This window comes from Hyaena hyaena, unplaced genomic scaffold (assembly GCF_003009895.1).
Source record: "Hyaena hyaena isolate Hyena2069 unplaced genomic scaffold, ASM300989v1 scaffold_901, whole genome shotgun sequence".
In the NCBI taxonomy this organism is placed as follows: Eukaryota; Metazoa; Chordata; class Mammalia; order Carnivora; family Hyaenidae; genus Hyaena; species Hyaena hyaena.
The window spans coordinates 694,229-716,702 of record NW_024081527.1 but is presented as its reverse complement, the minus strand read 5'-3'; the positions used below and the strand labels follow the sequence as shown (position 1 = coordinate 716,702).

General features: G+C 40.8%; 1 protein-coding gene across 1 annotated transcript in view; it reads left to right on the top strand.

Moving 5' to 3' along the window:
• The window catches only part of PDE11A (phosphodiesterase 11A), a gene marked incomplete at its 5' end in the record, with an annotated part of 137,257 nt that overhangs the window by 51,211 nt on the left and 63,572 nt on the right, over positions 1-22,474 (top strand). The window contains 3 exons of the mRNA XM_039220481.1: positions 10,311-10,420; positions 18,300-18,390; positions 21,825-21,925. Coding sequence (XP_039076412.1) covers positions 10,311-10,420; positions 18,300-18,390; positions 21,825-21,925 — 302 coding nt within the window. The remainder of the gene's footprint in view (positions 1-10,310; positions 10,421-18,299; positions 18,391-21,824; positions 21,926-22,474) is intronic.

Sequence of the window (22,474 nt, the reverse complement as noted above, 5' to 3'; positions counted from 1 at the left end):
CAGCTTGAGGATAATGCGCTGTCTGCTGTCTGCCATTTTCAGAGAAGTCTTTGATTTTTGAGATAGAAAATTTATTCTGGAAGGAGATCTGAGAAGCACAATTAGAACTCTTCCCACCTCTCCTGCCACCACCCCTACTCCCGGCCTCCCAAGAAGGGCAGAACCAATTAAATTTTTTTAGAACCAATTTAAATTTTTGAATCAAATATTTTCATTAAGTAACCAGAATCCTAATCTCACCAGAAATCTAATTTCTTTGTTGATTGTAACATTGGAAGGTCCAAAGAGTTCTGCCTGTTTTGTTCTATAACTGTCTCTAATAAAGTGACAAACAATAATCATGTTTATAACTATCAACCATCATTATATCTCCTTTTCAATATAAGTAGTAACTACTCTATCTGCTGTAAAATAAATAGCAGCATTATCATAATAATGCAATAAAATCTGCGTGTTAGAAAAGCTAGTTCTTTAATCTTCATGTAGGTATGCCTTGACTTCCAGTGTAACTTTAAAAGATGGTAAATGTTTAATTTAGGAAAAGAGTGATTTTCAATGTATTTGCAGAATATTAGCACTGAGCGCTATAAATTAACTATGGAGCTAATCAATTTGAATACTGTTTAAATTACATTTAAGACTCCTGCCTTTTAATCATTTCAGAAGATTTCTATTTTTATTCTCTCTGGCCACCTCTGAGAGCCCCAATTAGGCACTCCATGCTTCTAGTTGACATTTCCTTTATCCACATTTATTTTATAAAAGGAAAAAGGCAAAGCCACACATAATTAAGAACCTGTGTGCTAATAACCAAACATACAATTGGGCAGAAGGATAATCCAATCCATTTCCTCACACAGGAGAGTAACCTCCATAACTCACTTTAAGCGCTGCCATTCATGAGTTATGGGTCATTCCCTTTCTAGTGAAAATAAATTCTCCCGCACCATCAGCCAGAGCTGGGTATTTTTCTTAGGACATGTAAATTGTAAAACTGTATGAAAATAATCATGTCCAGCATTTCAGGGAACGTATAAGCTCTTGCTTATGGACACAGGCTTGTAAGGAAATGAATGTGGTTTCAGGGTTGGGGCTGCCTAGTTACAATATAGGATTTTTGGTTAAAGGGAATTTATTCTTGAGATTTTTATGGTGTTGGTAAACTGCTTAATCTGTCGCTTTGTGTTTTATGACACCAGCCAAGTCCTCCAGGTCAGGGAGACCCAGCAGCAGAGCCAGGGTCGTTTATCACAGCCTCCATTTTCCACGGTTTATAACTTAGTGATGGCACTTTCTTGGGGCTGAAAACTGGCACTTCAGGGTGTCAAGTTGGGAGCTTTAAAAAGTTTTAATTCTTCATGAGTCCCATGTTCAATTTTGGCTCAGTGATGGCTAATAAAAATTTGGGTAATCTTTGAAGAGCCATCATATTCTTGAAATCCATCCGCCTGACCTCTTGTACTCTGAGAGGTCTGTCTCCACACAATTAATGTTCGCCAAATAATCTGCCTCATTTTCTGTGCTCACAAACCACATGTTGTATCATATTCAGTTCAGTAGTAATTTATCATAAACTATAAACTACCTTTCCAAACAAGAACAAAAAAATCTCTGCCCTCAAAAAAAATTGCAAAGCACATATATTTTTGGTGTTGAAAGCTAAATCCTCAAGACTCAATTATGCTTTTTCTTGTTTCTTTTTGAAATATAATGTGTGCTGCATATGTGCAGGTACATTTCTTATATTACCTAAATTGAAATAGAAACTAGGATTTTTTTCACATCTTATTAAGATATCTACCCTGAAAATTCCCATAATTATACCATTTGCATATCTTTTTACACATTTTATCAAAGTCTGAGAGCAGAGATGTGTGGCCAGTTTTTATTTGACTACACCATATCTTCTTGATAATGAATTAAAGTGTGTTGACCAATGCCAGAGGTTTGCTTTAAAAGACTCTAGCACACAAACAAACAAAACAATGCATGTGAACAGAGAGGTGAAACGGGACCAGCAAACCATGGATCCTGTTGAAATTAGGTAATGAACATGTGAGGGTTCATCATAGTATTCTACTTTGTGTGTGCTTTTAGCTTGCCAAAATAAATTCTTTACATTAGGATGATAATAGATTAAAAATTAAGTCTTGGAAGTGGTTAAAAAATAACTCAACAACATTTATTAAAATCAACCCAATTTTTTCTCATGCATCAAACATTTTCTCAACACACGTAATTACACCAGACAGACCACCAAGTTTTGCTACCTCACCTTTCTCAGACTTACACGGACAAACATTTGCAACATTATTTTAGGTTGAGAGTCATAGTATGTCCAAAACATGACTTAGATTTTACTGTTTGATGGCAAGTGCCTTCAGAGGCTTCTGCTTATAACAGAACGTATTTAACAGAAAGTATTTAAATGTAGACTGTAAGGTTTCCCCAACTCTTAGCTTGGTAAGGGAAGGGTCATTGTAGACTTAATCAGTATTTGGCTGTTCATCTTGAGGAGAAAGAGAAGCAAATTTGATCAAACTACCTCACTCTCATGGATAATTAGACAAACTACAACTGGTTTGTGTAACATTACATGCTTTGGTTAAAGAGACATGTAAACATAGTGCTGCATGTTGGTCCCCTAACAGCTGGAAAGGTTCTGGTCTCTGGACCTCAAAAATAGGACTGAAGTGCCTCTTTTTCAGCTCAGCACACCCAAATACTGGCAGGAAAATATTGCTGTAAATGCCAGTGGGCTATGGCCATTAAATCTAGATGCTCTGGTTTGTGCAGTAGGGTTTTTCCCCCAGTAGAGGCCTGTGGCTGTGAACACCTGTTCTTCTCTCCCTGGTTGACAAAGATAGGATTCTATTTTTCAAAGACAGTAAGATATGGCATCAAGTAGTATACATTAATTCATAAGCACTCTTGGTAAGTAATTGAAATCTGCTTCCACCTTAAAGCTTGAGAAAGTCTTCTGCCTAAGCTCGTTGCTTTGGAGCAATTGAATAGGTTGATGCCCCTCACCCTGCCCCTTGGATTTGTATGTTGAGAGGTAGCCATTCCTTCTTGAAGCAAACAAACCAGAGCCTCGAAGAGAAATATGCTGGGCTTGCTGTACATGCCCATGGAGCCCAAACATGTGCCTTAACAACTATCCCGGCTCTGATCCACCCACACTGGGATACATGCTCAGTTGGGAGGGTGACTGAAGGCACCCTTGCCATAGCACCTTTGGTTCTTATTCACAGATGTAAGTTTCACAGACAGACATGAGCATCTACAATGAAACCCTCAAAGAGTGCTCTTTGGCTAAAGGAAATTTGATTTTAATACTGTATCAAACAAAGATCCCAGACAATGACCCTGCAACACTCTGCACACCAGAAATTAAGAAAACCAGAAATTCAGTGTTGTTGCTTTAAATGCTGCATTTCAGCCCCAAGCTCACATCACTTCCAAGTTGAAGTCATGTGTAGGTCCATCAAGACATGGCACAAATTAGGGATATGGTGTGCAGATTCTGTGAGAAGGGCACTTCCTTGAAAAACCATATTCTTCAAAACCCCTTGGAATTGAGCAATCCTATTTGCTCTTCTTACCCAGAAGAGAGACAAGGATGAAGGGGAGAAGAAAGATTCCTCAAAAACCTACCTCAGTCTCCCTCAACCTTAGCCAATCCACTGAGGACTCTGCTTCCATGCCTGGCCGTCAACCTCCATGGAGGAACATTTGGAACCAAGAACCTTCAGTTTGGAATTTCTGTGACCATTAGGAATTTCTAGTACATCATTAGACTACCTCCCTTGTCAGTCTGCCATCTGCCAGATCTTGAAATCAACAGGATGAATGATGATACTCATCATTCAGTATCTCTGACACCCAAATTGTGAAGGCAGAATTTCTGGCATCACTTTCTCAGATTCCCATGCCCAGAGCTGCATTCACACTTCACACATGACAAGGGGCACACGGCCTGTAATCTACCATCTCCAGAAAAAGAAAACGGGGTGGCTGGGCACTTCCGTGCTTCCACCATTACTCTTTTCTACAAAGCACCGCCAGTGTTGTGAGGGCTTCTCTGTAGAAAGTGAACTACACGGCACTGCTCTGGTTGGCACACGGCATGACCAGACTACATGTGCAATGAGGGCCAGAGTCATGCCTGTCTCTGTTTCTTATGCCTGGAATGGAGTAACTGCTTAATGAATATTTGCTCGATGAATAAAGGAATGAATGGACGTTTTTAAGGGTGTTAGTGCTCTGTGCCTGGTATCTAGAGTGGAGTAAATGTGTTATGAATATTTGCTTAATGAATAAATGAAAGAATGACACTTTTGACGTTGTCACTATTTTATTCCATGCTAGGACAGTTTGATGACATATGGGCTTATTTTTAAAACAAAATGGAATTTGCCTACACACTCATATATATAATCCCACTACTGGTAACATTTTGATGTACATACTAATAATCTTTTTTTATGTGTATATTGAGAATTTTTATAAAGTTGGGATATTACATGTAAACCATTATATCTCTTTTCTCTCCAAACCTCATTTGTAAATCATTATTTATTATCAGTTACAATTGATGCACCAGAGTTTACATTTAGGCTCAAGGTGTCCAGTGCCTCTGCAATATCAACCTATTACTATTCAAGAATAAGATCCTTCGTGGTATAAAGCACACACCAACTGATTCTTTAGAGCCATATCCTCTAGCACTCTATCTTCACAAGAATATTTAACAGCTGCATAATTGTACCCACACTCTCACTTAGGTGGCTGAATAGCACAGTGGATGAGAACACACTTGGGAGCTAGGTTGCCTAAACTCTAATCCACCTCTGTTACATCCTAACAGAGTAGTTTGGTGCTTCAATATCCTTATCTGTAAAATGAGGGAGATAAGAACAGTATTTCCCCAAGAGGGTTCTTATAAGGTTTAAATGAGTTAATGTGTTTGAAGTACTTAGAACAGTGGCTGGCATACACTAAGCACTATGGAAGTGTTATCTGTTGTTAGTAACATCCCAAGCCTTTTCTAAGATATACCAGTTGCTTGATACATAATAAGCACTTAATAACATTTGTTAAATGAATGAAGCCTTTATAGCACCATCTATATTGTGTTGATATTATGGCTATTGTTTTTTAAACTTTTTTGGATTCTACAGAGCCAGAAAGCAACAGTCATTTTGCTCTGTCCATGATATCCTTTCATTCACTAGAATTGTGTGGGGTCAGCTTTGAAATGATAGTATATCCTGGCTGGTTTAAATTTTACATTGATCAAATGAGAGGAAATTACTGGGTAGTCTAGGGTACTCCATGAATCAATCTAATTGTCTGGGTTCTTTGGATCCCATTGATTATATGCTTTAGTGGCTGGAAGCAGGATTATCTCAGCATAAGTTTTAACCCAAGAAAGGACTCTCATTGGAAGCCTGCCTGGAGGGTAGCCACAGGCTTTTCTGGAAAGGGTGATGTGAGAACCAAGTCTATAAGCCTTGACTATCGCTTTGCTTAGATGTATTGTATCCATTGCCTTACATTTTTTATATGGACCATGAAGCAATACAGGTGAGAAAATAGATTAATTTAAAGGTCAATAAAACCCATAATTATTGGGTCAGGAATTGAAAAGATGTAATTGTATTTGAAAATAAAAGAATAAAATAGAATCATGCGTGAGATAACTACATTAAATAATACTTTCTGCTTCCACTGTGTTCTTTTGAAAGTATATTGTCCTCAGAAGGGAGCTGACTTTTTCTCCTCTACATGGATAAGTGTAGGTCTGAATGAAAAGGGCTTAAAGGAAGATGGATGGGGTGGGGGAGGGGCAAACAGACACTTACTGGCAGGTGGATATGTTTCAAGCCTGATGATTCTCTAGAAACCATTTACCAGGCAGCTTTAAATCACAGCCAGGAGATAGGTGCTGCTTCAGTAACTCAGGTATCATGGTTGAGAGAGGTAAATATGTTCTGTGTGACTGTGTGTGTGCTATACTTCAGGGATTCTTTATTCTGAGGATCTGGAGTTGGGCGCCATGGTCTTTGAATACCATAACATTATAGAATAATTTCTGGGAAGAGAGGCCATGGCTTTTATCAAATTCTCAAGAGTATCCATGATCCAAATAGTTTAAGAGCTGGATGTGGATTCCCAGGAAGGGGTGCCTGGGGAGGAAAGTGGCTGCATAGAAAATCATAGGAAAATATATTCCATCATTTTATATAATGGGTGAAAACTGATGGCTTAAAAATGACTCAAGGATTTGACCTAGAGCCTATTAGAGACATTTAGTTTCAACTTCTAATTAAATATCTAGTCTAATTACCTTATTTTAACATTATCCCTATTCTTACTCTTCTAATCCATCAGCTCATTCCAATCAATAACATTTTCACAGGCAAAACCTCTATAAATTTTAGTGCAGTTCTATTGTTGTTTATAGCACTGATTTCCACAGTATTGTGGATAATTATTTCATATTTGATAGACTTTCAGTATTTACTTATTATTAGCAAGACCCAAACCCAACAAAACTGACTTACAGTTTCAAGATGACAGATAAAGACCTTTATATCCCTTTTCCTTTCAAAATCACACCAAAATAGCAAGGGAACAAGAAATGGATGCACATCCCACCTTTCATGGAATCAGAATTTATGAAGGCAGAAAATGGAGGGAGGATGTTTATAGCTTAGTAGAGAAAGTAGAAGAGCTTAGTAGAGAAAAGGAAGATCTAACCCAAGTGCCTTCGGGGTGAGGGGATAGAGGAAGTGGTACACGTGAGAAACATCCCCTCCAGAACCTATCAAGGCTCAGGATCGAGTGGCATTAGAGAACACAAAAATGAAGTAAAGTGGAGGAAGGGAGTGATGAAAACACTGAATCCCCAAGTCCCCCCCTCCCTCCATGTAGTCAGAGGCCTTCTTCTCCTCACCTATGCAGGAAACCAGAATATTTGCTGCAGAAACTAAACCCCAGACTTGAGAACGCCAGCAAAAGAAAAGTTAGGGTGAGGTACACCCTGAAAATGGGAGAATTCAGTGAAAGTCTACATTCTCAAACATGAGAAGATACAAATCTCTTTTCTTATGTCAACATCCCTGATTATACCATTTCCAGGCAAGAGATTGGGAAGTCCATAGAAAATGAGTTTAGATACTGACATTTGGGGCTTTCCAACAAATGACCAGCTGGCCATCTGGTCACCTTGTGGGAAGGCCCAGAAATCTACAGACACCACTGCTAACCACTGGTATGAGGCAAACATTATAATGCTTTACTCTTAGATGAGCAGACACTCAAGGATATCAGGTATTTGAGGGAAACCAGCAGAGAGAAAAAGGAGTTTAGAGGAAATGGGTAATCAAGGAGCAGAAGAGAATGTCAGAGGAATTATAATTACCTTCAATAAGATAAGAGACAATAATGAGAGAAGAATAGCATGCTATAAGAAAAGGAGCAACAGACAAGAAAATGCTTACAAATTAAAAATACTATTTTTGGAAAGTAAGAAGGAAAAGTCAATATGGGCATTAGGAAAGAAGAGACAAGAAAATAAAGGAATCGATACAGGAGGTCTAATGTCCAATTGGAGCTCCATTCAAATAGGACACAAAAAATAGTGAAAAGGAAACTATTTTGAGGAAGATTACAAAAACATTGTACTGAAGAAACTGAGCCTCCAGGTTGGCCTTACCAAGCCAAATGATGGGGGGAAAAGTCCCAAACCAAAGCATATCTTTGAGAAATTGCCAAACACTAGGGATAGAGAGAAGATCCTAAGAGACAGAAAATCAAATAGCATACAGTATTAGGAATAGGAACTGGATATAATATACTTCTCACAGATGGCTTCAGAAGTTAGAAAACCATAGAGCAGTCTAACTTTCTGAGTGGAAAGGTTGCAACCTAGAATTGTAGGGGAGGCTAAGAATGGAATAAAGACATTTTCAGTCCTGCAAAGCCTCAAAAGTTAATTCACTCCCCCAGTGTTGAAAAGGTAATACCCTTTCTCACGCCGTGACTGGCAGATGTGCTTCTGCGAAATGAGGGAGGAAATGAAGGACAGAGTGTGGGATGCAGGAGGCTTGAGGTCAACCCCAGGAGAGAAAAGCTGGCAGCAGACAGAGAATCCAGACCACAGGGCAGGACCAGGCCACCACAGGAAGTCCCCAGGACAGGAAGGCATCTAAGAAATGATGTGACCCTTTGGAGAGCTGTGTAGGATGTGAGAAGACTCAGACATTCAAAGAAATCATCACTCCAGGAAAATAAAAACATTTACATCAGAAAGGAAACAAGCCTGGGATCCTAGTTGGCTCAGTAGTGCCTATGAATAGAGGGCGGATCAGGAAAGCGCTGTATCTGGATTGCATTGTGAGTGTGGGGGAGGCAAGAGAGTAAGCGTGAAGATCATGGTCGCCCATCACAAGACATCAGTGTTTAAGGGCAAACTCTGACACCTGTAGGCTGGGAGTTGGCCTGCCTCTGCCACATACTAGGCACATTTCTTAGCTTCTCGGTGCCTCTATTTCTTCTTACCTGGAGATAACAGTGGTTTCTACCTTACAGGGCTGTGATGAGAATCAGGTCAGTTAAACAGTTGTAGAGCTCTTAGGGGAGTGTCGGCACATTAGAAGGGCTGTACAGGCACTTAATGAATAACCAAGTGCTAATAATATATACATACTATATAGAAATGTGGTAGAAAATAATCACCAAATTAGGAAAAGATTAGGTGCCTTTGGGAATCAGAAAAGGGGAAGGATAAGGAACTACTGTTTTTGACCCTAAGTCTGTTACTACAATTTGATTTTTTAAAACTATTCAGGTAATACATTGAAGTAAAATAAAAGTAACTTAAAACAAACAGCCAACTCCAAATTTTAAAATGAAGGGGCACACACAGCTTTGATATGGGCTATCTCATCCCCCCCAGCAACCATTTACTAACTTTCCTATTTGCTATGCTAGGGAAATTATATATATTTCTAAATGTAACAAGGAACTCAACTTAATTTTTTAATAGTTTATTGTCAAGTTGGTTTCCATAACACCCAGTGCTCATCCCCACAAATGCCCTCCTCCATGCCCATGACTTCCCTTCCCCTCCCCCCACCCCCATCAGCCCACCCAACTTAATTTTTAAAAATAAAACTGTTGACACAGAAACTTATTATTCAGTTACTTCTGCAATAAAATCATACTTAATTAAAAAATAAAGTTTTCGTTGCTCTAAGAGAAGAGATCCTAGTGGTCCTCAGTTTGGGGAAAAAACGTACATGAAAAAGGAAACAATTTGAACCCTACTTTCCCCTCCTTTTGCCCTCTGGTAAATATTTTAACAAATAATGAAATGGGAAACTTAATTAAGCACAAGGAGGAAGACATAAAGGCTTTGGGTCAAGAAAATGCATAGTCTTGTGTTTCTAGAGGCTACTGTCCCTACTAAACTAACCAAAGGAGAGCAGGAACAAAAGATTCCTGGTTCCGTAATCATATCACACTGCTCCCGTATCTCCCCTATCTCACGCCGAGCATAGGCATTTCATAAGCATGCTACCAGAGGCTAATAAAAAAAAGGATTCTAGGGGCACTAGGGCGGCTCAGTTGGTTAAGTGTCTGACTCTTGATTTCGGCTCAGGTCATGTTCTCACAGGTTCATGAGTTCAAGCTGACAGCACAGAGCCTGCTTGGGATTCTCTCTCTCCCTCTCTCTCTCTGCCCCTCCCCTGCTGATTCACGGGCTGTTTCTCTCTGTGTCTTCTCTCTCCCTTTCTCTCTCTCAAAAATAAGTAAACTTAAAAAAAAAGAAAAGGATTCTGTGTAAGAAGATACTCTACCTCAACCTGGATTGCCAAATCCTCTCTCAAAAATTTTATATATTTTTATATATTTATATTTATATAAAATTTTCTCCTCCTACCAGTAGACACTCCTCGCTGCAGTGTAGAATCACAGAACACATTTTGCTCTGGGCCTCTGCCAAACTGTCACTGTATCTGGATAGTGTGGCATCCTCTCTAAAAAAGGCACAAAATAGTCTGAACTTTGTCCTGGTGTGCCAATGTGGGCCACCATGACAGCCAGCTAATCCATCACTGTGGGGACCTTAGGCTGTGCAACTGACCACCCAACTGACTGTCATCTAAGGGGGGTGGCAGTTAATCATTTCCTTAAGTGATGTGGGTATAGAAACAGAGCTGATTGTTGCTCAGCAGAAGAACCTTATCCATTCACCCTGCCCCGAGTAGTGACTGTGGCCATTTCCCCCTTCTTCCCAGACCGCAGGGTTTCAAGAGATTCTGACCGAGGTGGAAATTTTAGCGGTGATTGTGGGATGCCTGTGTCATGACCTCGACCACAGGGGAACCAACAATGCCTTCCAAGCTAAGTAAGTGTTCTAATTGTTGTTATTTTAATGCATTTGCCTTTCTGTTCAGAGCCAAAGGTGAGGAGTGCTAAAGAGTAAAGCATTAATTTCTGGCATCCGAGGCCAAGGCCACGCAGGCTTGGGTGTGCATGTCATGGGGCTCATCCATCTTTATAATTCCCTATTCTTCTTTTAATTGCAAATTTGCCCTTCATGTCATGCTTGTTGATTTGGTCTGTCTCTGTTGACCTCAGTCAGATAACAAAGCTCAGATTTTAAACGACCTATTTTTTTTTCCTTCCAGAATATTTGCCTTCATGGCATTATAAGCATCTTGGACTTGCTACTCTCAAAATCAGGTTTTGAGACTATTAAAGTAAAAGTGGCCTTTGGAATTTTATGAAGCAAAATATGTTTCTTCTCCCAATATAATCTCTTCCAGGTTCTTTAATGATGGGTATTGTATAAACTGCAGTGAACTAAAGCGACGCTAGGAATAGGGTCTCCGCAGCTCCCATCCCTCCGCCCACAGAAAGGTGGGAAGCAAACAAAGGGATTGCATCAGTCCTGGGGCTGTGTGAGCACATAATGTGCACAGACAGAATAATGTGCCCCTAGGCAAGTTGGACCAGCTGAGATAACTGCTAGTTGGTGGCTCACGCTGTGGTCTTATTTGGAAATAAGACCAAAACCCCGATCTCCTGATGTATAGTGAAGGTCCAGTTTTAGTGTTCTTTTTACTATCTGTTTGCAGACAAAGTGATATGTGGGTTCAGGGACTGGAGCAAAATGTTTGGGGCTGGAAAAGTTAAGAAAGGCTTCAGCAAAGAGGCAAGATTAACTGTCAGATCACTGATTGCCAAGCCCCCAAACAGGTCTACCTCCATAATGTGAACATCAAGAGCCCTCTGTGTCAACAGCATCACTCCCTTTGTTCCCCAAACGTCGACCTATTGGGACCTTGGACTCCTGGCTCCTTGCATATCCTACAATCAAATGAATTTTGATTTTATACACTTTTCTCTGCTTCCTGGATCCTATTAATAGCCCCTCACTTTGACCCTCTCTTCTCAATATCCTAAGATTTCTTGACCCTCTTAACTTTCTGTGACATCCACTCCACAAAAACTCAGCCCCAATTCAATCAAACGATTCAATTTCTTGCTACTCTACCTAGACTTTTATAGGCTTTGGGAGAAAATGTCACAATTGTAAGAGGCGGAGACATACCAAATATGTACTGTCCCAACTCAGCTTGAGCCTCTGTACTCCCCGCAGATCTTTCTGTGTCCCCAGCCAGCCACCCTCCCCCCTCCTTGCTCTTAGCAGTTATGTGGACCAAACTGTTCTCCCTTCCTAAAACACCTCCTGTCTACCACTGCCCCCACACCACTCAGCAGATCACCTTGCCTCCTCCTTCACCGAGAAAATTGAGGCCATCAATTGAACCCTCCCTCAATTTCCTCCCCTGCCATGTAGAAACTTATCTGTCTGGCCCCATCCTTTCACCCTTCCCTCCTATCTCAACCAAAGGGCTGTGCCGCCTCCTGTCTGAGACTTATCCCTCCACCTCGGCTTTGGGGGCCTTCCTTGCCCCCTCCTGCGGGACCCCGCTCCATCAATCTTCCTCCCTCTGCCCTGTGCCTCCTTTCCATCTCTACTAGTGCTCAGCATCCTGTTAATGTCCTGTGAACAATTTTCCACCATCTTGAAGAAGCCCTCCGGCTTCAGTCCTGTTTCTCCCCTTACTTTCCAGTCATTCTTCTTGGAGAATTGTCCCTTCGTTGTCTTCACTTCCTCAACCTTTGCATCCCACATGGTCGTCCAGTTCCACCTTATCAGGGGAGCCCACCACTGGCCCCTGTTCCCAAAGCTGAAGGACACTCTTTTTGGCCTTTTTCCTTGGTATTTCTTGCCATGAGCTGCATTTTGCCACTCCCTCCTTCTAGGAACTCTCCCTTCCCATTGGAGCCCCACAGCCCTCTCAGTCTCAGTCTTTGCCTCTATACCTCTCTCTTTTCCTCTATCCTAGTGAATAGCAGGGCCAGAAATCCACGAGTCACCCGGATTCTCTCCTTAGCACCCCAAAGCTGACATCTCTGCATTCTTGAGTAACTACTGCTTCTTTGTACCCATCCTGGGTTGCTACAGCAAGCAGCCCATCTTCCCTCCTCCAGTGTCCCTTCTCCCTTCTTGGCTCTCAAGAATGATCTTTGTATTTCACGAAGCTGACTAAAGTCACTCTCCTGCTTAAAAGACATTCACTGGCTTCCTGTGACTTTCAGGATAGTGTTCAAATTACTTGGTTTAGCCCCTGAAGGTCCTTTTCATTCAGGCTCCTGCCCATTTTCCTGGCCCAGCACTCCTCCCACCCCCACCCCCATCAATGCATCAGTGTCCCAGATGCAGGGGCTATTGGGACACTCAGTGGGGTCATGTTAATTCACCTCTCTCTGCACCCTGGTATGCTGCTTCCCTATCCTGGAATGCCCTTCTTCTCCTTCTTTCCCCAAACTCCTCCAAAATCACCACCCTCTGGGTTTTATCTCTGAGGTACCGTCATAGTCAGTGTATCTTCCTTTCACACCCTGTCTCCAGCCCCCTACCGTTCTGCCACTTATGCATAAGGAAGAGATAAATGTGTTAGAATTATGTTCATAAATCCAGACTGAGCACCTTGTGGGCTCTTTTAAGAGTCAAGTGCACACAATACTTGTGCTCAGATACCAACATCCCCTTCCAGAGAGAGCCTGTGTATCACACTGAGAAAGGTGGCCCTTTTTGCTAATTGACCTCTTAGGTCTTGGGACCAAGAATACATACCTAATTAAAATCCAGCTAATCATATTTCACCAGCCAGGAAGTCAGAGCTGGATTACCATGATATTGACTCAGTTATCTGTTGAGATCCAAGCTGCAGATCCACAGAGACTTGGGAGCTGTGGGCTGCCATTTTTGGAAAGCCATGATGACATGAAGTAGATAAGAAAAACAAAATGAATCTGCAGAGAGAAGAGAAGAGAGTAAGCATTCTCTTCTCTCAGAAAAAAGAGATTATACAACCCTAGAGACAGAGGAAAAACAGACTTGATCCTTGGCTTTCCACATCTCTACTCCATTTCCAGGAGATCCAGCCACACTTGTTACATCTGGGCATCTGACACTGCCTGAGACAATGAGGAGAACTACAATATATTTGTTGGTTCCTACCTCCTGTGCTCACCACCATACCTGTAGGGTAGATATCTTTGTCTCCACTTAACAGGGAGGGCCTGAGCCCCAGGCAAGTAAGTAACTTGCCCAAATTCATGCATCCAGAATGTGGCACAACAGTGTTTGGACCCGGGCTATCTGATTCCAAAAGTCATTGCTTAACCACCGCATCATGCTCTCTTTCATGACTTTGTATTATTTATTTGGGGCCTTTAAGCTTTCAGTTTATTGGCTGACTTGCCATATATGTGAGCTCTGGAAAACTACAAAATATTTTGACATCCAACAAATCAAGACAGAGCCATTAAAAAAATCCTAGAACTGAGCTAGACCTTGGTAGTCATATTTTTCAACACCTTAACTTTACAAAAATGGAAACTGAGGGGTCCCTGTAGAGACCACTATTAGGCAAACAGGCTTGAGCAACAGAATGTAGAAGGTGCCCATAGTGATCACCTAGCTGAATACAAACCGTCCCATTAGGCGAGCGACTCACCTCAAAATATCCTAACTGACCAATGGGCTACTTACAACCAGGCACAGTTACCAAAAAAGGGAGAATTCCATACATTACCATACCTCCTCATCTTCCCCCTTTAAAAACAGCCCCCACCCACAGCCTCCTTGCAGACAGCCTCTCCCTCTGCTGTCCTGCCCACAGCTCTCTTGCAGTGTATTCAATAAACTTCTATCTCCTTTCTTCTGCCTCAGGTGAATCCTTTCACCACCAGCACCACTGGCTTCCACCATATTGTCACCCCACATTTGGGGACCCCATCTGATAGGACAGACACCCCATTTAAAGACTACAGTTCCCAAGTCTCAAGTGACTGGTGTAAGATTAAACAACTTTCAACATATGAGATAAGGGTTAAGTTGCTGATGGCTGATAATTAGAATTCAAAGTTTAGGAGGTTTGGGGGTTGGTTTTTTTTTTTTTTTTTTTTTGCATCCTTATACCATGTGATCAAATCTGCTGTTCCAAGACAGTCTGACATGTTTCCTCAAGAAGATTAATCCTCTACGCAACTTATCAGCTCACAGGATGTCTATCAGCCCTGCTTTTACCTAAGCGAGTCAATTTTGAACTTAGAATACCAAATGTCACCACCACCCACCCTCTGTTAAAATGTCCTTCAGTAGTGAATACTGAAAGAGACCTTTTTTTTTTTTAATATTTTTATTTTATTTCTAGGATAGAGAGAGACAGCGTGAACAGGAGAGGGTCAGAGAGAGAGGGAGACACAGACTCTGAAACAGGCTCCGGGCTCTGAGCTGGCAGTCAGCACAGAGCCCGACGCGGGGCTCGAACCCACGAACCGTGAGATCGTGACCTAAGCGAAAGTCGGACGCTTAACCGACTAAGCCACCCAGGCGCCCCTGAAAGAAACCTTTTTAAATCATGGTGAAGGGATTGCCTTTTTATTGATTAGAATAACACTTTTTCAGTAAGTGTGCCATTGTTGAGAAAAGCCCTAGGAAGAAATCTAATCCTTATTTCCTTTGTTATTCTACAATAATTGAGTGCTTTTTTTGTGCAAGGCTCTGTGCTAGGCATTGTGGGAGAAATAAAGTATAACAAACAGTCCCTTCCCTAAAAGTATTCACAGTATAATCCCAACCTTTCAAGTGATTTGGAAATAGATTTAAATGCACCAATTATTATGTGGCAAAGCATACAGTACCTCTTATTCATATATAAGGCTATAAAGAAACCAGAGACATTTAGCAAGGGACAAATTACTATATAAAATGCAAAATGCCTGTATAATAAAAAGTTGTGACTTTAGTTATAGCACAATATGATTTATTCTCTTAGCCTTTCTGATGAGTGAACCTTTGCATTTTCATATTTTATTCTTAATTTTTAAGTATTGGAGCGCGTGCAATGAATGATCAATAGGTAGAGAGGGCCACCATACCACCATGCTTGGCAATTGCTCTGTGAACACCTCTCTCCTGTTTTCTCTAGGGACAGCATTTCCCACTCATCCCCCTCTCCATTACGGCTGCCCCCGATGATTAAATATCAGTACCAAGCAGCTTTGTAGTATATTCTCCTAGGAGACTTCTTCTATTCATTTCTAGCATAATCTCTTATACTCATTTATTGGGAATGAAAACCCATCTTGTCGCTTTCGGCCAGGTCCCAGAAGTGAAATCCTGGGGCACATTAATCTGCCGTGACAGCCTAATCCCATTCCTCACGACCTCCCAGCAATTCTCAATTTCCTAATTACCTTTCGTAGTTTTCCTTTTAAAACTTTCCCATAAGCACAGCCCTACACTTCCATTACATCTCTTTTCCAAAGAATATGCATATCTGGAGAACTGATGGACGCTTTTGCACATTTATTTTTTGGTGCCTGTGCAAAGTGTTGAATGCCTGTACGGAAAGAATTTTCACTTTGACTTTTTTTTTTTAGTAAGTTAGTCTCTCCTCAGTGTGTCACCTGTCCAAAAATGATAGTCTTCATTATGTCGGGATGACCTAATCAGCAATGAGAACCATAAACAATCACATGTATATATATTCCTGTGCTCATGGAATTTGGATATATAATACAGATATCCACAATTTGGAGATATAATATATCCATGATTTGTAATATTTTTATAATTATGTAAAATATTATGTAATATATTATAATATGTAATATTTTAATAATTACAGTGTATGTGCCCCAAAGCTCCTATATGATGGAAATACTTAACCACAGACAATTAAAATGGGGGCTGGTATTAAAGTTCATTTGCATGACATTATCACAAAATATGTTAACATACTTATTACTGTCAACCTTCAAGTCTGAACTATAATCTCTAGCCATAATACTTTAAGCTTATTAGGCAAGTAGCTAATTTTTTTTTTTTTACTATTTGTTTTTGAGAGAGAGAGTAGGGGAGGGACAGAAAACGGGAGGGGGACAGAGGATCCCAAAGTGGCTCTGCACTGATAGGAGAGAGTCTGAGGCAGGACTCGAACCACTAACCATAATCATGGTCTGAGCCCAAGTCAGATGCTTAACTGACTGAACCACGTAGGCACCCCATCAAGCAGCTAATATTTTTTTTAAGCACCTATTCCATGCCAGGCAATCAGGTATGATATGCACATAGAACATCCTGGAATTTCAAAAACCAAAACAAAGGCACACAGTGTGCATTTTGAAAAATGTATTTTCATAGAAAGGAACTCTGATAGAAAATAGTTAACTAAAATTAAATATTAATTAATCAGTGGTTACTAAGATTAGCCTAACAATTTTCCACTTATTAAATGGTATAGATTAAGGTAAGATTTAAAGAAATAACACATGCCTGATTAAAATGTAGTACCCCCCACCTTTGCAATTCTATTCATAATTATCCCTATGGAACCTTACCCTGTGTTTCCCCAACATGGGATCAGCTCTGAGTCTCTCCAAGGATTATGGGTCCCTGGGCCCCTGATCTGGCTGTGATCTTGGGCTGCTTCACGGTGGAGATGGAGGGCAGCTTATGACCAAAATCCTTCACATTGCACATATGTGCAGTTCTTGGCTCCTCTCATTAGCAGTGCAGACTGTGAGCTGTCAAGTCTCTGACATTTCCAAGTAAAGGCCAAATTGCCCTTTTAATGTCCAAACTCCCTGGAATGAGCAGGAAAGAGCACAGGGACCTGAATGGGTCCTTAGCCAGAGTCCCATGACTCCATGACTGCCCTTTAAACTATAGGATTCTCTGGATTTCTCTTGACTCTTAAGGTGCTCTAAATCCTAGTCCACAAGAGCTGGAAATAAACACACTTGAATGTGTTCAATGAACACTTTGCTGAACTGATATTGTTGAGAATTAAGTTGTTCTACATAAGCAGAATTTACAGGTAATTCAAAAAAACTTTTTCAAGTACTTAAAATGGAAATTGAGATGGGTTTTAATTGATTTAATAGACTGCAGTCTACTACATGTCATGTATTATGATAAGCATTTCTGAATATTTTATTACATTTTCATAAATAACAGGAGGTCGATAGTATTTTGCTAATTTTAGAGACAAAGAAACTGAGCCTAAAGCACCCAAGTAACTGTCCAAAGCTATTTCCAAGAGCAAGGGTCTGACTTCAAAGCCAGGGAAGTTTCCAGAGTTCTACCCTGAAATATAGTGGGACTGTGAGCTGGGAAATCATAGCAGAAGCTTGTCAGCCTTACCTGGAAAGTGGTTAAATGGACTCTGCATAATATTCCCAAGGGCTTTTCCCCTGGAAAGTCAAATACATTGGATATAGGACACATAGTTGTTGTGTACACTCAGACACTACATACATGATCCCCTGAGTTAAAAATTCTGTCTTTTGTCATCAGATCATCTGAAGCACTTCGATTGGACCTGGTTTCTATGGTATTTGTGTTATGTGCATTATTTTCTCTTATGGCCACATCTCATCTTCCTTACTAGTCTGTACATTTCTTAGCAACATGGCCTGTGTCTTATTTATTGCCATATCATCCACAGGATCTAGCCTAATACATAGAAGTTTTTCGAAAAGTTTACTTCATGGAGGAGTGAAGTACCCAGTTTCCTGAGAATGTATACACTCATGTTCCTTTGCCAAAGCAGGAAAAGCAGCCTGATCCAGAGAGCAGGCATGGGAGAATCATTGGTAGGTGGAAGACCCTGGTCACTTACCCTTCTGTCCTCTTTCAGGAGTGGCTCTGCCCTGGCTCAACTCTATGGAACTTCTGCTACCCTGGAGCATCACCATTTTAACCACGCTGTGATGATCCTTCAAAGTGAGGTACAGACGTAATCCTCTGCTTCTCCCCTTGACAGAAAACCAATACAGTGATGTTTGCTACCTCTTTCTTTGTAGTGCCACAGGTAGATACAGAGAAGAGAGACAAGGTTTTTCAGGCCAAAATGTTGCTTTTCTTGGTGGCTTTTTAAAATCCTTTCAGATGCCTGACCAAGAACCTTATTCAGTTCTTCTTGAGCTGATTCATTTGGGTTTCATGATTGGGAAGGAGACTTTTCAGATTCACTTAGCAGAGGAAACTGCTTACAGCTTGTCACCAGGGCATGGTCTTATCTTCTTTAAGGAGTACAGAAGCCCACTAGCAGAGTCACTTGACCCAAGTAGTGAGTGGCCCCACATTCCATTTTGCGAAACTCGAAGCCATTTTACAAGATGGTAGAAGTAGAAACAGGGTGAGAAAATTACACTTTATTAGCACAATTGAGAAAGCTATAAAAGATAAAAAGAACCCAAGATTGCTGGTGAGAGCAGTCTGAAAGTGAGAATTGCAGCTAAACTTGAGACCCAGGGCGAAAGCCATATGCCTCATTTTGCTTCCTGTCGCAATGCAGGAGTTGGAAATAGTTGGACTTGTGTACTTTTAGCTCTCCACAGAGAAATAGAAAAACCACTAACTGAATCTGGCTGAGGCATCTGAGTTTTAAATTGCCAGGAAAGGATCTGTTTAATTTTCTGCAGGCGTACAGACTTTTTTTTTTTTTTTTTTTGAGGCCAAGAAGGGATCATCTGTTCCCCATTATTTGTCAGTTCTCTAGCTGTGCCATTAATTATTATTATTATCATCATTAAGGCCCTGCTTCGCTGGAATAGCATCATTAAATATGGAGGGTTTTTTTCCTCCAGCCTATCTTGAGAAAGCATGTCTTTTGCAATATCACAAAAGCCTTCTTCGACCCCATAAAGGAGAGTCAGCAATCTGGAACCCGAGTGCGACTGGGGAAGGGCAAGCCCGCTGAGGGAGATGTATTTTCATTTGGGAATGAAACATCAAGGGTTAGGCTCTCAGTAACTCTGACAGAAACCAGCATCCCAGCATCTGCGACTCTGGAATTTTCCTGTGGAAGCCATGTTTGAGCTGAGCGCTATGGAAGAAGGAGGGAGGGCTAGGAGGAGCTTGGAGCTTAGGTACACACTGTCTTGTCTGTACTGGCAGTGTGAGGAGTTTACACCTCTGACCCCGAAACTCCCACCTTTGTAATAATAGGGATTATAAACAGGATGGTAGGGTTTTCTCGGAAGGTCATTTGCTTGTCCCCTGGGAAAAACAAACCCCGCTAACTCAGAATTGGTGTTCATACAAACAAAACACATTGGCTGGCCTTAACTCTGGGGTTCTCTGTGAAGAATACAGAATAGTAATCATGGAAATTCACCCTGAGCAACTGTTGTGTGAGTCATGGTCTGGCTATTCTCCCACACACACCCCTGTCCTGCCCATCAGAAAGGCAAAAATGCACCCCGGTTTTCAAATGAGGCAGAGGCCTGAGGCAAGTTGGTCCAGACCTTTCTCCCTCCACGTTTGGTTTTCGTTCCATCAATACCACTCCTCCATAAATGTAAATGACAGGAGAAGCAGTATTTCAGGGAGACAAATCTGTTTCAGGGACCAAACCCTTGAGGCACTGTAGAAGGCGTATTTGCATGTAAACAATACACTGACTGCAAATGAACTATTTTGTTTTAACAAACCCTATCTGGCTAACTTTATCACTCCGTTAGCTGTAAATTGTGTCAGTTACTCTATGTCCTTTAAAATTGTTAAGACACATTCTCTCACAAAATGATCAAGATCCTCAAATTCAGACCAGCTTTCTCCTGAACTCCACATAGTTTTGACTGTAACTTACTCATAAAGCTATTTTCTGTCACTGGGAGATGCTAGACGTGTGTCTGGGTACAGGTGATGACTATTCCGTGTCTGGGTCCAGGTGATGACTATTCCGTAGCTTCCACCACTTTCTCCCAGGCCCCAGAGCACCAGCCTATAATTGATCCTTGGGGCAAGGCTCAGGCAAAGAAACCTGAGCAGAATTATGCTGTGTCTACCTCTAGTTACTTGCCTTCTTCCTAATGGCTGAATTAAGGGTCTGGAAGAGTTCATTTGAAAATTATTATTAATATTGGACCTGGTCCCACGTGGAACCAATATACTTTGGTCTTCAAGGAGTGGAGGGTTCACCCAATGAGATAAATTAACTCAGGGAAGGAGATTATCATCTGGTGGCTGGTAAGAAGCTATTCGCTAATTGATATTCTGGTTCCCTGAAACAATTAATTTACTTCTTAGTGGAGAATAGTTTATTCTCAGTCATCTGCCCCTTCCTTCTATACCATCTTCTGACTCTCAGCACCAGCTTTAAAACCCCTGGTTCCTGGGCCACATGTTTATGAGTTCATAACTCATGCTAAGAAAACTTGATAAATGAAAAGTCCCTGACTTTCAAAGCAAATTAAATGAATTGTTGGTCACTTTGCAGGATTGTTTCACTTTACTAAAACAATTAGAACTGTCTAAGGTAGCTTAAACGAATTTTGATGAAAAGAAGCATGCCTTCCAAAGGTATGGAGATACAGGTGCAAGTTTTCCTAAGTAAAAGTCATTTAACAGGCCCAAGAACTATGCCAAGAACATTCTCTTATACACTCTAGCTACTCAGTAATTACGTACTGAATTTAATCTACCACATGCTTCATTAGGATGTATCTTCACAATTTAACTCCGGGCTTCTCAAACTCGGCAGTATTGACACGCTGGGACTGTACAACTGTCTTATGGGGACTATCCTATGCACTGTAAGAGATTTAGCAGCATCTCAGGCCTCCACCCACCAGATGCCGATAGCACGCCCAACCAGAGTGACAATAAAAAATGTTTCTAAATATTGCCGGAAGTTCCTATTGCCAAAATCACTCTCAGTTGAAAACCACTGGTGTAAGGTTTCTTTCTCCTCCTTGCAGTCATCTGTTGCCATAGCAAGTGCTTCCAAAATGCCAACTTAAGTCTTTATTAGTGAAACGAGTATTCATTTTAGGGTCAGAAAGATTCTCAAATTTTGTCAATTTCTACACTCAGCAATTCCACAGGAAATGGCAGCCAAATGGAGTTATTGGCACAAGCGTATCCATAGTAACACAAGTTTAAACATTTTCAGAGTCTTCTATTTAGGACTAATAAAGTCTCATAAAAGATAATAAAGTGCCCCTTGGTGGTCGTCCTCGAAAATGATTGCACTTTCTGGCTTTGCTGTGTTTTCCAGAGAGTCTGTTTGTATTTGTACAAAATTTTATTAATTTTTTTTAAAATGGTTTTATCATGTTCCCATTCTTTTTTCTTTTTTTTTTTTAATATGAGACACATGTAATTGACGATCTCAGATTCAATGTTGTCTTTGTGACTTTTTTCTTTCTCATTACAGGGTCACAACATCTTTGCTAATTTGTCCTCCAAGGAATATAGTGACCTTATGCAGCTTTTGAAGCAGTCAATATTAGCAACAGACCTCACGCTGTACTTTGAGTAGGTATTGGCACTTGATCTATTTGACAAATGGATATCTAAAATTTCATCCTATAATTAATTTTCAAGTCCATGTTGCGGGTCGCCTGTTATTCTACCACTGGTATCAATGTGTAAATGAGCTAAACTTTTTGTGTTGTTTTCCCCTTATCTAAATGAACTTCACTAAGGTGGTGTCTTCAGGACAAGAAAATCAACGCTACCATCATGAGATTTATAGCTTTCTTCTGTTCAATGAGCTTTGTTTGAAAATTTTAACTCTGAAACTAGGTGATGATCATTTTTATTTTAGACACTGGCTAAGATTGCTGTTTTGGACTATTATTTCTAGTGTTAATAGCAATAATAGTACTGACGATGCTAATGAAAGATTTGTTGCTGAAAGGTTGACTTGAAATCCAACTCTTCATTTCTTGCCTCTCTCTCTTTCTCAAAAGAGCTGTCTTCCTTTTTCCCAAAGGTCAGGCCTCCATCTGAGCTAGAAATCCCATCTGTCTTATTTTGTCTGATACCTGCTCCACCAGAAACCACCTCTTCTGGCAGCCTGGA